The sequence below is a fragment of the Myripristis murdjan genome, chromosome 8, assembly GCF_902150065.1.
Source record: "Myripristis murdjan chromosome 8, fMyrMur1.1, whole genome shotgun sequence".
In the NCBI taxonomy this organism is placed as follows: Eukaryota; Metazoa; Chordata; class Actinopteri; order Holocentriformes; family Holocentridae; genus Myripristis; species Myripristis murdjan.
In genome coordinates, this window is record NC_043987.1 from 35,270,715 (window position 1) to 35,284,278 (window position 13,564).

General features: G+C 46.1%; 3 protein-coding genes and 1 pseudogene across 3 annotated transcripts; all 4 read right to left on the reverse strand.

Annotated features, from left to right (window-relative positions):
• Positions 1–1,182: 1,182 nt before the first annotated feature.
• Positions 1,183–2,333, reverse strand: LOC115363572 (histone H2B 1/2-like). The gene has a single exon (XM_030057842.1). It carries the CDS (start codon positions 2,211–2,213, stop codon positions 1,839–1,841), a length of 375 nt encoding a protein of 124 aa, XP_029913702.1. The 5' UTR covers positions 2,214–2,333; the 3' UTR covers positions 1,183–1,838.
• Positions 2,334–3,034: 701 nt separating this feature from the next.
• On the reverse strand, positions 3,035–3,675 carry LOC115363594 (histone H4). Its single transcript, XM_030057845.1, has one exon. It carries the CDS (start codon positions 3,624–3,626, stop codon positions 3,315–3,317), a length of 312 nt encoding a protein of 103 aa, XP_029913705.1. The 5' UTR covers positions 3,627–3,675; the 3' UTR covers positions 3,035–3,314.
• Positions 3,676–4,818: 1,143 nt separating this feature from the next.
• Positions 4,819–5,540, reverse strand: LOC115363550 (histone H1-like; annotated as a pseudogene).
• Positions 5,541–8,156: 2,616 nt separating this feature from the next.
• LOC115363524 (zinc finger protein OZF-like) lies at positions 8,157–12,372 on the reverse strand. Its single transcript, XM_030057786.1, has 2 exons — positions 12,004–12,372; positions 8,157–9,449 (listed from the first exon to the last, which is right to left on the reverse strand). Exons 1-2 carry the CDS (start codon positions 12,173–12,175, stop codon positions 8,338–8,340), a joined length of 1,284 nt encoding a protein of 427 aa, XP_029913646.1. The 5' UTR covers positions 12,176–12,372; the 3' UTR covers positions 8,157–8,337.
• Between the last annotated feature and the right edge of the window lie 1,192 nt (positions 12,373–13,564).

Sequence of the window (13,564 nt, forward strand, 5' to 3'; positions counted from 1 at the left end):
CCATACCGTTGCCTTTTGAGGTATTCATATCTCATATGTTCATATCTAGATTAAAAAATGATAATTATATATTGTTCAGCCCTAATACACACTTCTGTTTCCTCAACACAACTCATATTTTCAGAACACTGTGCAGATGCATTTGGAGATGAAATGACCCAGTCTGATCAAACCTCACATCCTGATGTTTCTCTGTTTGTTCACTGATGAAATGTGATTTTGCAGATGTTGTTCCATGTTGATGGTCAAAACGTGTCCTAATTACAAATCCACTGTGTGCACGTGTTTTCTGTGTGTTGTTGTGGTCAGTCTCCTCTATGTATTCATATCAAAACACTTTATTATTACACAGCAGGTGGTTACAGGGCTCAGTCTGATTGGACATGAGCACACCTTTACTTTAGCAGCTTAAATTAGCATTTTAAACTGTTGTTGTAAATGATCACGTGTCTTGTGATCACGCACGCGGCCGACCGGAAACTGGAGGCCGGCGCGAGGAGGCGGCTCTTGGCCTTAGCGCGAGCCTTGCCGCCGGTGCCGCCTCCGCCGCGCATGCTCCGCTCTCCTCTCCGCCGCGCAGACTGGAAGGAACGCGGCGCGGCGGCGGAAAACACCGCTTCCCCCCCGCTGAGCGCACGAGGGGCCCGGCGACCAACCGGAGGCCGCGCGCGCCCCCGAGAGTTTGAATCTGGGCGGGACGTTTCTGCACAGCTCCTGTCCAATCACCGCCGCGCTGCAGGAGGCGGGTCTGACCTACAAACCAATCAGGAAGCGATGACGTCAGCAGCGTCACGTGATTTACGATCAGTTCATTCATTGTTTTTTGTTGTTGTTGTTGTTGTGTGTGTGTGTGTGTGTGTGTGTGTGTGTGTGTGTGCGCGCGCGCGCGCGCGCGCGGGTGGGTCTGCTTGGTTCTGGCAGTCTCCTCCTCACAGCTGCGCAGTGCCGGCGGGCGGAGTTTCGTCCCGCCCCCTCGGAGCTCCGGCTGACGCTGATTGGTCCAGCGCAGCGCCGCGCATGCGTCAACGAACTACTGGAAGAAAGGCGTTTTGAAATACCCGCCGGTCCGCCCCTTTCCCTCCTTTCTATATGTTTACCTCTTTATTTGAGAATGTTGGGCCTGAAGCTGTCTGAGAAAAAAGAACAAGAGATAAAACAGGAACGAGTCTCATCTACAATTCCAGTCAAGTGCTTCTTTCAAACAATTTTCTTTTTTTCTTGTGCAGATGAAATGAATAGGCTACATAACCTGACATAAATAAATGAATAAACTTGGAAAAAAAAATATCAATAGTAAGAGGAAAGGAAAAATAACTAAATTAAAATGATAAAAAGGTAAAAACACAAAGAGAAAACATGGGGGGTCTATCTACTGTTTACAGAGTTAGAGACGGATATGTAACTTTCCCGCTTATCTCGAATAATATCTCGGACTTAATAGATGTGGAATAAGTGAAGACTTCAAATATTGACTAATAGGCCAACTGCATAATGCGCTTAGCCTATGTTAGTAGGCTATTCTAGTTTTCTTTTGAGAATTGAGCAAGTGTCAATAGGCCTATTGTCTACTGAAACCTTACGATTAGAATAACAGACTCACTGTGTCATTGCTATCCATGTTAAATTAAAAGCATGAAGTATTTGTTCTGACCGCTAAGTACAACAATTAAAATATATAGGCTAGTAGCTTAAATATAGTTTAGGATTTCTGTTGGATACTGTTTTTCAGCGACTATAACGAAATGCGTTAATGAACTGTGGAGAAACAGGCCTATGCTCTTCCGGAAGAGGTGGGTGGCTCTTAGAAGAGCCTTTGGTTGTTGTTGGGGCGGGCTGGCTCACTTGGAGCTGGTGTACTTGGTGACGGCCTTGGTGCCCTCGGACACGGCGTGCTTAGCCAGCTCCCCGGGCAGCAGCAGGCGGACGGCGGTCTGGATCTCCCTGGAGGTGATGGTGGAGCGCTTGTTGTAGTGAGCCAGGCGGGACGCCTCGCCGGCGATGCGCTCGAAGATGTCGTTGACGAAGGAGTTCATGATGCCCATGGCCTTGGAGGAGATGCCGGTGTCGGGGTGCACCTGCTTGAGCACCTTGTACACGTAGATGGCGTAGCTCTCCTTCCTGGTCTTTCTGCGCTTCTTGCCGCCCTTGCCGGCGGTCTTGCTCACGGCTTTCTTGGAGCCCTTCTTGGGCGCTGACTTGGCTGGTTCAGGCATCCTGATGCGTCGTCGCTTCCCAGTGGATGTTGCGCTGCTCCGCCGCCGCTGCTATATGTAGACCAAGCTGACGTCATCCCGTCTGCCCGCTCCGCCTGTATGATTGGTTGAGCTTCAGGCGGCTGATCAGTATTCAGTGGGTTACACAAGACCCCCTCCCCCACCTGTGCTGCCCGCCGACCATTGTTCCCCTTGTTGCCGCTGATTTGATCCCCAGACACAAAACAAGACAATTTCCAAAAGATGTGCGTTTTCAAAATCGGTGCCATTCAAATGTGCAGCGCACACATTTTGTCCGCAGGCCGACACTCCGCATCTGTCAGATTTGTGTGGTTTTGCGGGACCAGCCACGCCTGGTGATTTTCTCTGCTCGACTGCTGCCTTCCACAGAAATGAGATTTGAAAAATATCAGGACATTAAATTGATGCACTGAAGCAAGTAGGCCTGCATTTTGCCTGAAACATGAGAAACAGCCTCATGATTACCTTCAATAAAGACACTGTATTCTATATTGTTTTTTTGTTTTTATCTCGAGGTATAGCCTACCGAGATTTTTAAAATATAAATATATAGGCCTATATAAGCCTATATTTTTTCTCCAGCAGTAGGCTACTGTATTTCATGGCGGTGTTCTAGAACCAAAATGCTTTTGCCAGTCTGTCAGATTTCTCAATTCAGATTAAAACTTGTTTGAATTTTTAAAATTTGTGTCGCTGCTACTGTGCCTCTCTACTTTTCATTTATAGCCTAACTTTCTTTTTAGTTATTTTTTTTTTTTTTTTTTACATCCCCCTATAGGCCTATTTTTTCCCCTTTTTGTAGAGTTTGTCTTAAATGTTTGTTTGCACCGAGGGTCTGAGAGAAACGCAATTTCGATCCTCTGTATGCCCTGTTCATTCTTGACAATAAAACTGACTTTGATTTTATTAGAGCGCAGTCGTTTGATGCCAGAGGGTAAATTGGATGAGTTCGGAATGACTAAGTGGGTGTATTGATGCTTAAATAAGAAAGGTGAGTGAGTGAAAGGAGGTGAGCTCTTGGTGGCGGGTGTGTGGCTCTGAAAAGAGCCTTTGTGTTGTGGGTGTTTGTGTCGGTGGGCTTCAGCCTCCGAAGCCGTAGAGGGTGCGGCCCTGCCTCTTGAGAGCGTAGACCACATCCATGGCGGTGACCGTCTTTCTCTTGGCGTGCTCGGTGTAGGTGACGGCGTCCCGGATGACGTTCTCCAGGAAGACCTTGAGCACCCCGCGGGTCTCCTCGTAGATGAGGCCGGAGATGCGCTTGACTCCGCCGCGGCGGGCCAGGCGGCGGATGGCGGGCTTGGTGATGCCCTGGATGTTGTCCCGGAGAACTTTGCGGTGGCGCTTGGCGCCTCCTTTCCCGAGACCTTTTCCTCCTTTACCGCGACCAGACATGATGCTCCCTGTTCGGCTCAGCAACGACAAGAGACTGACGGAGTCCGAGAGAAGCTCCTGACTTTAAGTCTCTCTGCGGACGTAAGTGAGGCAAGAGGGAGCGCGCTGCGCGGGGCGGCGCCTCATTCTGCAGCCTTCCTCCTGCTCTGAAAAGACGGATTTTAGAGCAACTTCTACAATAACTTGGGCAAAATAGCAGAGGCCAGCAGTAATCCATTTCCATTTGCATGCGAGAGAAAAAGTGTGGCCTAAAGATAAAACGATCTATAGATAATAATATACAGTTAAAACTTTGTTGATATTTGTAGGCTATATGTAGGCCTAGCCATTTTATTTATTTTACATTAAAAATATAATGTTCCATAAAAATATAACCATGAGTTTTTGAAGTGAAAATTTGGTAAAATCCTTAAAAAAATAATAAATAGACTAAAATAAAATAACCTGTTTCAGTCTTAAAGGACTTCCCACAGGTTTACAACAGAATGTCTCCTGACTTAAAAACCATGAATGAAAACTATTTTTTTTCCCAAATAAAATGAAGTTGAAATAACATAAAAATGAAATAAAGCATTAGCATTAGGCCTATTTACTGTCTTGATTTCATTTAGAGCTCATGATCCCCTCGGACCTGAGGGGCGCAGTTGTTTCCCACAACACTCAAAGTGTGACTTGTGGATTTGTGTTCATTATTAGGCTATTATTATTATTATTATTATTATTATTATTAACAATATTGTTGTTGTTGAACCACCGTTGATGTAGGCTAAGTGACGTCATTGTGGTTAGTTTGGGTCATTTCTTAATACATGTTTGTGATATATTTCTGAATTGTTGTTGAAGTTACTGTTGTTATATTTGTAGGATTAATGCACATTTTGACTTATTGCATAGCCTATCATAACGTGTACATGATATCCAGTTTTTAAAAGTTGCATGAGGCTGATATTTTAGTAGTTGAGTGAATAGCTGAAGTGCTGAGGATGGAAAGAGTGCAGGTGGTTGAGTTTCCTCTCGGGGATGAAGGAGTGGCTGTGGTTGTTGGTGAGTGCTGCTCAGCGTGTGACGGGCTGCTTGGAGCCTCCTGCAGTGTGAGCGCTTAGTTATGTGGTGGTTTGTTGTTCTGTTTGTAGAATGAGGAGTTGGTGTCTTTTGAAAGGTGTGGGTGGCTCTGAGAAGAGCCTTTAGTCGGTGCAATAATGCATGTTGTCCGGTTTACTTCTTCTTGGGAGCTGGCTTCTTGGCTTTGGGCTTGGCGGCCTTCTTAGCTGCGGGTTTCTTGGCCTTGGGCTTGTTGGTGAGCTTCTTGGGGCTCTTGGCTGGTTTCTTGGGGCTCTTGGCTGGTTTCTTGGGGCTCTTGGTGGTTTTCTTGGGGCTCTTGGTGGTTTTCTTGGCCGCTTTGGGTTTGCTGGCCTTCTTGGGAGATTTACTGGCGGCTTTGGGTTCTTGAGCGGCGTCTTCTTGGGCTTCTTGGCTTGGGGCTTCTTGGGCTTAGCGGCTGGCTTGTTGGCCGCCTTCTTGGGCTTGTCGGCCTTGAGCTTGTTGTTGATCTTGAAGGAGCCGGAGGCTCCGGTGCCCTTGGTCCGGAGCAGAGTGCCTTTAGTCACCAGGCTCTTGACGGCCAAGCGGACGCGGGCCTTGTTGTTGTCGACGTCGTAGCCTCCGGCGGCCAGAGCCTTCTTGAGGGCGGCCAGCGACACGCCGCCCCGCTCCTTGGAGGCGGACACGGCTTTGACGATGAGCTCCCCGAGGCTGGGGCCGCTCTTCTTCGGCCTGGCACTCTTCTTCTTAGGGGCTTTCGCCGGGGCGGCGGCGGCCGGAGCTGGAGCCTCTTCTGCCATTCTGTGGTCTCTGTGGTCTCTGTGGTCTCTGTGGTCTCTGTGGTCTCTGTGGTCTCTGTGGTCTCTGTGGTCTCTGTGGTCTCTGTGATTTCTGTGGTCTCTGTGGTCTCTGTGGTCTCTGTGGTCTCTGTGGTCTGGTCGGTGCGCAGCGAACTGAGCGGGACTGGACTGATGCTGCGGCCGGAGCGGAGGGCGGTGCTTATACACGGCATGAGGACCGTGTAGACTCAGCCAGCCCGCCGCCCCTCCTGCAGCCGGGATGTCGAGTCACTTTGTGTTTTCTCCTCACAGAAAAATGTGTAAAATCCACATGTGGAGGGAATCGTGAGAGCAGAGAGCGGCCGGAGCCCGCAGCGGACCGCCGGCTCTTCCCGCTGGAGGCAAAAGGAGAGCGGCAGGTTTCTGCGTTTCGTCCGGAGAGGCTTCAAACCTGCAGCTTCACCGCGGAGGAGAGCTCAGCTCGGCGATATTTCTCTGTAAAATGTTGGAAAGTTCATCAGATCCACAAGAAAAGCGGCTTTCCAGGCGGCCCGCGTGTTTCTCCACAGAGCAAAAGGGAAAGCAGACATCCGCTGCCGCTCGTCTGGGATCAGACTGAAGCTGCTTCGGTGTCAGCAAACACACCGAGGACGGCGGCGGAGAACACACACACACACACACACACACACACACACACACACACACACACACACACACACACACACACACACACACACACACACACACACACACACACACACACACACACAATTTACTGACTGAATTCAATAATATCTGTCCAGATTTCAGTTTCTTATTTTATGACTTGTAATTAAACTGTTTGATCTGGAGGTATTTTCACTGAAAAGGTTCAATGTGATCGAGCCTGATTCTCACATTTGAGTCAGGAGTTCCTCAAATCGGCTAATTTTACACAAAAAGTAGATTTAAAATGAGATCTCAACCGTGTGCATGCAGAAGGTTTTGCTAGTTCACTTTCACAGGATGCTGGACTCGATGTGAATTTATAATCATTAGTTACCTTCACCAACATTTTGCATGTAATTGATTTAAATGTCTTCCAGGAGGGATGCAAAACAGGAACCTGGAATGAGATTTATTTTTCCATGTGTTTATTCTTATCATATTCTCACTCTCCACCTGCACTTTAGTCTGGAGAAAAGCACAATATCCAGCTGCTAATAACCTGCACCTCTTTATCTTATTGATTTAGGCTACATCTGGTTTTCCGTAGGTTAATATTTCTGTTTAGTTAAAGTAGCCTATGTGTGAATGCGGCGTCAGGAGGATCGTACCTGTGCAATGATAACGAAGGGATCTAAATCTCCAGCTTTAATCTCCAGAAACCTTTTTCCTGTGAACACAGTGCAGGAGGGGCTGGAACCTCAGGCCACATGTCGGCTTCTCTGCTGTGCGGCTGGCTGTTGGTGTAGTGGGGTAGACAGGCTAGACCAAAAATAAATCTGATTTCATCGTTACCATGGAAGGTTTGAAAATGACTGAGATTGTTTTATTGCTCTCAGGGTCCTGCTGATGTTGCTGGCATGGAGTCGTGGGCTCTCCTGCTGTCGAGCCAGGCAGCGCTCAGGGTGGTCTTCCTGGCCTTGCAGTCCTCAGGTCGGCCTCGCTGGGTGAGTCCCATCCATCAGCAGCTGGTTCATCTGTGCGGCTGGGCGTCCGGAGAGCAGTCAGGGCCTGGTGCCTGGGCCTCATTCTTGGATGTCTGCTGTCGCGATCGTTTCTGGCTCTTATACAGTATATCTATATATCTATCAATATATATAGATATATGAAATAAAATAAAAATCCAGTTCAGGGTCAACAAACTTTGATGTTTTATTGTTTAAAATTCTGCCAAATTCTGTTGTTTATGGTTCATATGTGATCTCCATTGCTTCACTCGACCTTCATTTTTTACTGGAACCCACCTTTAAACCCAGAACACACTTCCTGCACATCCCAGATGCTGTAAATCATCCAGCCCTTCACATCAAAACTCTCTTTTCTGTGCATCACAGCAAAGACATGAGGATAATTCCCACACTGAGAATACAGCCCTCTGTTCAACAAATCAATCAATAAATCAATAATTCATCCCATTGAGGAGTGAGAGCAGCACAAAAACCACAGCAAGTTTGCGACCAGCGTTCTGTTTATTTAAAAAAGAAATGTCCTCGTCACGGTTTAAAGATTGGAGAAAATCATACTGCAGCAATTTTAAATATTGACACAATATTTAACAAAAACATGAAATATTAAGTGCCATGAACAGCTCAAACAATGAAATCTGACAGAGAAATGTAAATAAACTGAACGCTCAGTGATTTTCATATGACAAGAAAAAAAACCCGAGAAAAACAGTCGTAGATTTACAAGAAAAAAACTTGAAAAAAGTCATATTGTAAGGTTACTAAATCCCACACTATAAGAAAAAAAAAAAATTTTCTCGCAAATTTGCAGCTTCATAATCTCAGAATTAGTTTTTTTTTTTTTTTTTTTTTTTTTTCTCATAAATTTACAACCGGAATCTCAGAGAATTTCTGGGTTTTTTGTATTTTTTTTTTTTATGCAAATTTGTGACTTTGTGATTTTTTTCTCATAAATTTACTACTTTGATCTCAGAGTTTTTGATTTTTTTTCTTGCAAATGAGCGTCTCTCAGCACTTCACAACTTTAATCTTGGAGCATATCCAATTTTTTTCTTGTAAATTTACCGGTTTAATGTTGACACCCCCCACCCCCAGTGGAATTTTAAACTTCAAACCTCCTTGGTGCCCCTCATGTCCATTAGTATTTATTTATTTATTTATTTTTTATCATTGTTGCCTTTATCTTTTAGTAACAGGGCTGTTTTTTTTATAATTCTCTGTTCACCCGCTGCCCTCAAGAACACACTTATGATTCCTGAGCTGCGACTGCCAAGTGAAGTTTTTCCCGCAGGCGCTGCAGCTGTACGCCCGCTCGCCCGTGTGCATCCTCACGTGTTTCTTCAGGTAGGACTTGTCGCAGAAGCTCTTCTCGCAGACGGAGCAGCTGAAGGGTTTCTCTCCCATGTGGATTCTGATGTGAACCTTCATGTAATCTTTGCGGTGAAATGACTTACGACAAACCGAGCAGCTGAATTCTTTTTTCCCCGTGTGGACGGTCATGTGAGAGCTTAGCGCCGTCCTCTGGCTGAAGGCCTTCCCGCAGACGGAGCAGCTGAAGGGCTTCTCTCCCGTGTGGATCATCAGGTGTCTGTTCAGGTCTTTTTTACTGCCAAAGGTTTTGTCGCATGAAGAGCAGTGGAAGGGTTTCTCTCTCTCATGGAGCATCAGGTGAGAACTCAGTGTTGTCTTCCGGTTGAAGGTTTTCCCGCAGACGGAGCAGCTGAAGGGTTTCTCTCCCGTGTGGATCATTATGTGCCTCTTCAGGTCTTGTTTGCTACCAAAGGTTTTCCCACATAAAGAGCAATGGAAGGGTTTCACTCCTAAATGGACTCTGAGGTGTTTTCGGAGGCTCCTCTTGAGTGGAAACGTTTTCCCACAGATGGAGCAGCTGAAGGGTTTCTCCTCAGTACCGGACCTGCTGTCGCTCACAGGGAGTCCATTCTGTGAGTCTGAACCGGACTGAGGCTCTCTGGTCTCCTCCGGCTCGTCCTCACTGTCCTCAGTCTCCTCAGAGGAGTGGGAGGAGAGCAGCTGCTCGTCACTGATTGGTTGGAAATCAGCAGCTGGAGCTGAGTTCCTGGCTGGTTCCTCTCCAGCAGCTTCTGCTTCCATCTGTTCCTGTTGTTGATGAAGCTGTGAGGGCGGAGCTTCCTCTTCATCATCCTCACTCTTCACAGCAGTGACCTGGAACTTGGTGAGATCCTGAAGCTGCTCTGCCTCCTGATTGGTCCACAGCTCCTCCTGTTCCTCTTTAATGTGTGGGGGCAGACTGGGGGTCTGCTCCTGCTGCTCGGGGGGAACCTCTTCTTTACACACCAGCAGCTGCTTCACATCTGAGAGACGAGACAACAAGATATGCATCTGCTTTTACAGACAGTAAACTTCAATAAGCACAGACTGACTGACAGAGACATTTAGGAGCGCTGTGAACATGTGACACACATCTTCACACACCGGCCGCCACTTTCCATCAGCGAACCAACGGGAGGCTTTAATTGTGAAGAGGCCAGAGGACATTCAGCGTCTTGTCCATGTCCCAGCTTCATTTTCAGAATGTATTGAGTACCATTACTGATCCCAGTTCCCTTACCACTATTTTTAAATCACCTCTGTGACCAAATTAATATTATTAGTGTTATTATAATTATTAATATCTTATAGTGAGCTTTCATCACCTTGCTGTCCAAATCACCGCACAGTGTGTGTGGCACGGGTCACGCCTGGGTTTGCCTGAAAGTCTCCTATGTGTGGAGCATTTGGTCTTAGTGAATTTAAAACAACATGAGTGATAGGCTACCTGTTTGGCCAAATTGAAGAGCGCCTCCTTGTGGTTCCTACAGCAGCAGATGCTGTTTTGAACAACAAGGATGCGGCTGTCCCGTTCTGTCCTGTGGGAAGAGAACGGCACACTAAACCAGAGCCCATTCAAAAATCTGACAGCTGAATGTTGTTGTGGCTGTGGATGCATTCACACAGCAGCTGGAACATGAATGAAGACGGTTTAGGAATCAGAAGGGGGCGCTCTTCAGCTCAGTTTGAATGAAACACACCAAACAGCATTTATTTAAATTTAAAGCGGTGGATTTAGTTTGCTTGACAAGTCGGACTCTCCTCCGTCAGTTTTCTGATAGAGAGCTGAGGCTTTTTTAAAAGAAGGTGTAGCTCCGTGCAGCGTAACAGCAGCGAGCGGCCCAAGCTTCTCCTTCAGCTCTCCGTCAGAGGACAGGCCGGGGAGGAGATGCAGCACCATGCACACCACCTCACAAACTACATTTCAAATGAGTGCTGCTCAGTGCAATCCATGGAATCTGTCCACGGCAGAAACAACATTTAAACAGTCAGATTTATGAATGGCATCTGGTTTGTCACGCCGTTTTATTCACAGCCTCACCTTCTCCATCACAGAACACTGACTGAGGAAACGCTAACGAGAGCCAACAAACAAATCAATTATACAACTTTTATTGTCATTAATTTGATTCAAATGAGTGTTGGTTGGAGCTGCAGAGCGCCCCCTCGTGGCTCCTGCAGCGCCTTCAGTCCTGTTCCAGCCAGGGTTGCCAAGTCCGCGTTTTTTCTGCCAAATTGGGCTAGGCCTACTTTTTAAGTGTTGCCGCGGGTAACAAATTTTGTCCGCGGGTCGGGCTTGGGTAGTCATGAATAAAGATTCATATTTTGAATGACCGATATTTATACCCAAATCCTGTCAAACTGACTCCGGGCCAGATCAGCATATAAACTATCCACATATGTCACCTGCTCCACAGACAAATAATATGACCAATCACATCATCAGCACCACTCAGCTGAAGTAAGGTATCCCATATTATATTTTAAGTTCTGATATACTGTGAATTAAATAGGTGAAAGAACTGTTTCAGGAAATTGCCTTTAATGTTTATGGTGTTATTTTATAGATATTATAGTGCATTTCGCAATTATAGCAATGCTGTTGGACTTTAAAAGCAATATATATATATGGATTTTTATGGGAATATTTTGAGTTCTGGTATTGGGCTGATTTTTGGGCCCTTTTTATACCCGGTTGGGCTGCTTTTGAGTTGCTGTTTGGCTGCTTTTGTCTCACAGACCTGGCAACCCTGGTTCCAGCTGCTGTGGAAACGCGTCCGCAGCCAAAACAACATCCAAGTGTCAGATTTTTGACCGGAGTCTGGTTCGTCCCGCCGTTCTCTTCCCACAGGACAGAACACAGCCGTCCCGTCCTCAGCAGCCGTCCCGGGACAGAGACAAACAGCAGGGAGAACAGCAGGGAGCGGCTGAACAACGTTGAATGTTCTCCATCAGCAAAGTGACTGAGGAGGACATGTTTGGGAAGCTAACTGTGTGTGTAACTGTGTGTGTTTTGGATACTGGTTTCATAACAAAAAAAAAAAAAAAAAAAAAAAAAAGAGTATCTATGTCGGTATGTATGCTTCTTGTATGACAGCTAGCAGGTACTGTATGTATGTGCACTCAGGTACACACTTATGCATGTATGTAAATGTAAACAGTAGAATTATTATCTTATCTGTGATTTGTTTGCTTATTCTTATTAAGGATTTCGGGATGAAACAAATGAAATTGATTGCAAGAGTTCGGCAGCCATAAGCTTTTGCTTCAGCCGAAAACCCTTTTCGACCAGCCATATTCATTCTCTTTAATTCTTTAATTATGTTTAATTTGTTGTGCTGCTGTGATCGAAAATAAACATTCATTCATTCATTCATTCATCTGTTAGCCGCTGGCCGCAGCAGCAGGCGGACCGTGTCCCTGCTGGTCAGTCCGCGGCTCTAAAGGCAGCAGCGGCTCGGATCATGTGGAGGCGCTGAGCCGGGACTTTAATGAGAGCAGCGGAGGCGGCACAGCGGACACAAACCTGCTACCCACCCGCTGTGTGGATGCGGACCTCGGGCCTCAGCAGCGCCTCCAGCAGCCTGCGCTGCCGGCCCAGCTCCTCCTCGTACTCTCGGACTGTGGTGTCCAGCAGGAGCAGGATGTCCTCCGCAGCCGCGCTCAGCCGCTGCGTCACCGAGCACCTGAGCGCGTGCACGGCGGACATGTTCAGGTGACAGGTGGGAACCCCACAGGAACCTCTTTTCCTCTACCGGCTCTCCTCCTCTCCTTCTTCTTCTTCTTCTGTCGCTCCTGCTGCTCGGTGCGACGTGACGTCACACCACCAACAGACCCGCTTCTTCTTCTATGTGTTTTCGGCGGATCGCAAATCAACTTTTAAGGTGCATAACGCCACCTACCGTATCGGAGTGTGTAATACATCCTCCCAGCGTCCCTCCCTCAGTCTGACAGCAGCTCTGCCATAATCTCTACCTTTGAACAGAGTTTATAATGTTCAGTTTGTGTTGACATTGTGCAGAATGTGTCTCTTTAATTCTGTGTTTGTTACTGAGGTTGTAGTTTGCAGGTCTGCTACTGGACTGCATTATACTGAGAGGGGTTTCTCTTTTTTTGTCCTCCCTATTTATATACAGTGAGGGGGACAAAATAGTGGAAACAGGTAGGCATGAAAGGGCGGAAAGCGGTAATTTTGTGTAGAGCGCCAACATAGGTAGAGCCGACACTGCTGAGTGGACATTCACTGAGTAATAATAATAATAATAATAATAATAATAAAAACATATTCCCTTGTCCTATCTGTGTTCTGAATCCTATCCACCTTCTAATTTCCCTTTAAACTCCACCCCGTCCCGTCTGCTGAGCTTTATTTCTCGTCTCTGCTTGTATAATATGTTCTACATCCTCTAAATTATTACACCACTGACACGTTTGTTTGTTTCTATGCTTCACATGAGAATCACATGAGAACCATAGTCCTAAATGTTTACCATACAGTGACAGACTGATGCTCATACAGGAGGATTTAGCAACTGAAATCCAATTTTCAACCATGTGCAAAACATTTCTCCCTCTTTTCCACATTGTCCCATCACTATTTCTATCACTATTTTTTTTTTTTTTCCATAATATTAAAAAAGGACAGGGCTAATTACACTCTCTTGAGGAATTTCATTTTCTGTTTTAAACTCCTCAGACAGATCTGATCCCACCTGCACCCTGATGGTGAAGGTCCAGCTTTTTTCTCATAAATTTGTTAGTATTTTCTTGTAAATTTTCAATTTGAATCTTGGAAATTCAGAGTTTTTTTCTTGGAATATTAATCCCCCTCTCTAAATACATCATTTTTCTCTCCCTTCAGTGGCCTTAATACACTGTTGTATTTTTTTGACCTCATGCTGCTCCAGGAGATTAAATTAAAAACTCCAACCAATAAAATGTAAGATGTTTCTCAACTTTGCGCCCTAACTGATCAACCACTCTCTCTCTCTCTCTCTCTCTCTCTCTCTCTCTCTCTCTCTCTCTCTCTCTCTGTCTCATGATTCAGACCATCTTTTGTTATCGGAGATATTTTGAAATGTTCAAGATGTTGTTAATG

Coding starts and splice junctions, on each gene's coding strand:
- LOC115363572 (XM_030057842.1), bottom strand. CDS start 2,213: ATGCCTGAACCAGCCAAGTCAGCGCCCAAGAAGGGCTCCAAGAAAGCC.
- LOC115363594 (XM_030057845.1), bottom strand. CDS start 3,626: ATGTCTGGTCGCGGTAAAGGAGGAAAAGGTCTCGGGAAAGGAGGCGCC.
- LOC115363524 (XM_030057786.1), bottom strand. CDS start 12,175: ATGTCCGCCGTGCACGCGCTCAGGTGCTCGGTGACGCAGCGGCTGAGC. Junction 9,450..12,003: donor GGTCCGCATCCACACAGCGG/GTGGGTAGCAGG, acceptor CTCGTCTCTCAG/ATGTGAAGCAGCTGCTGGTG.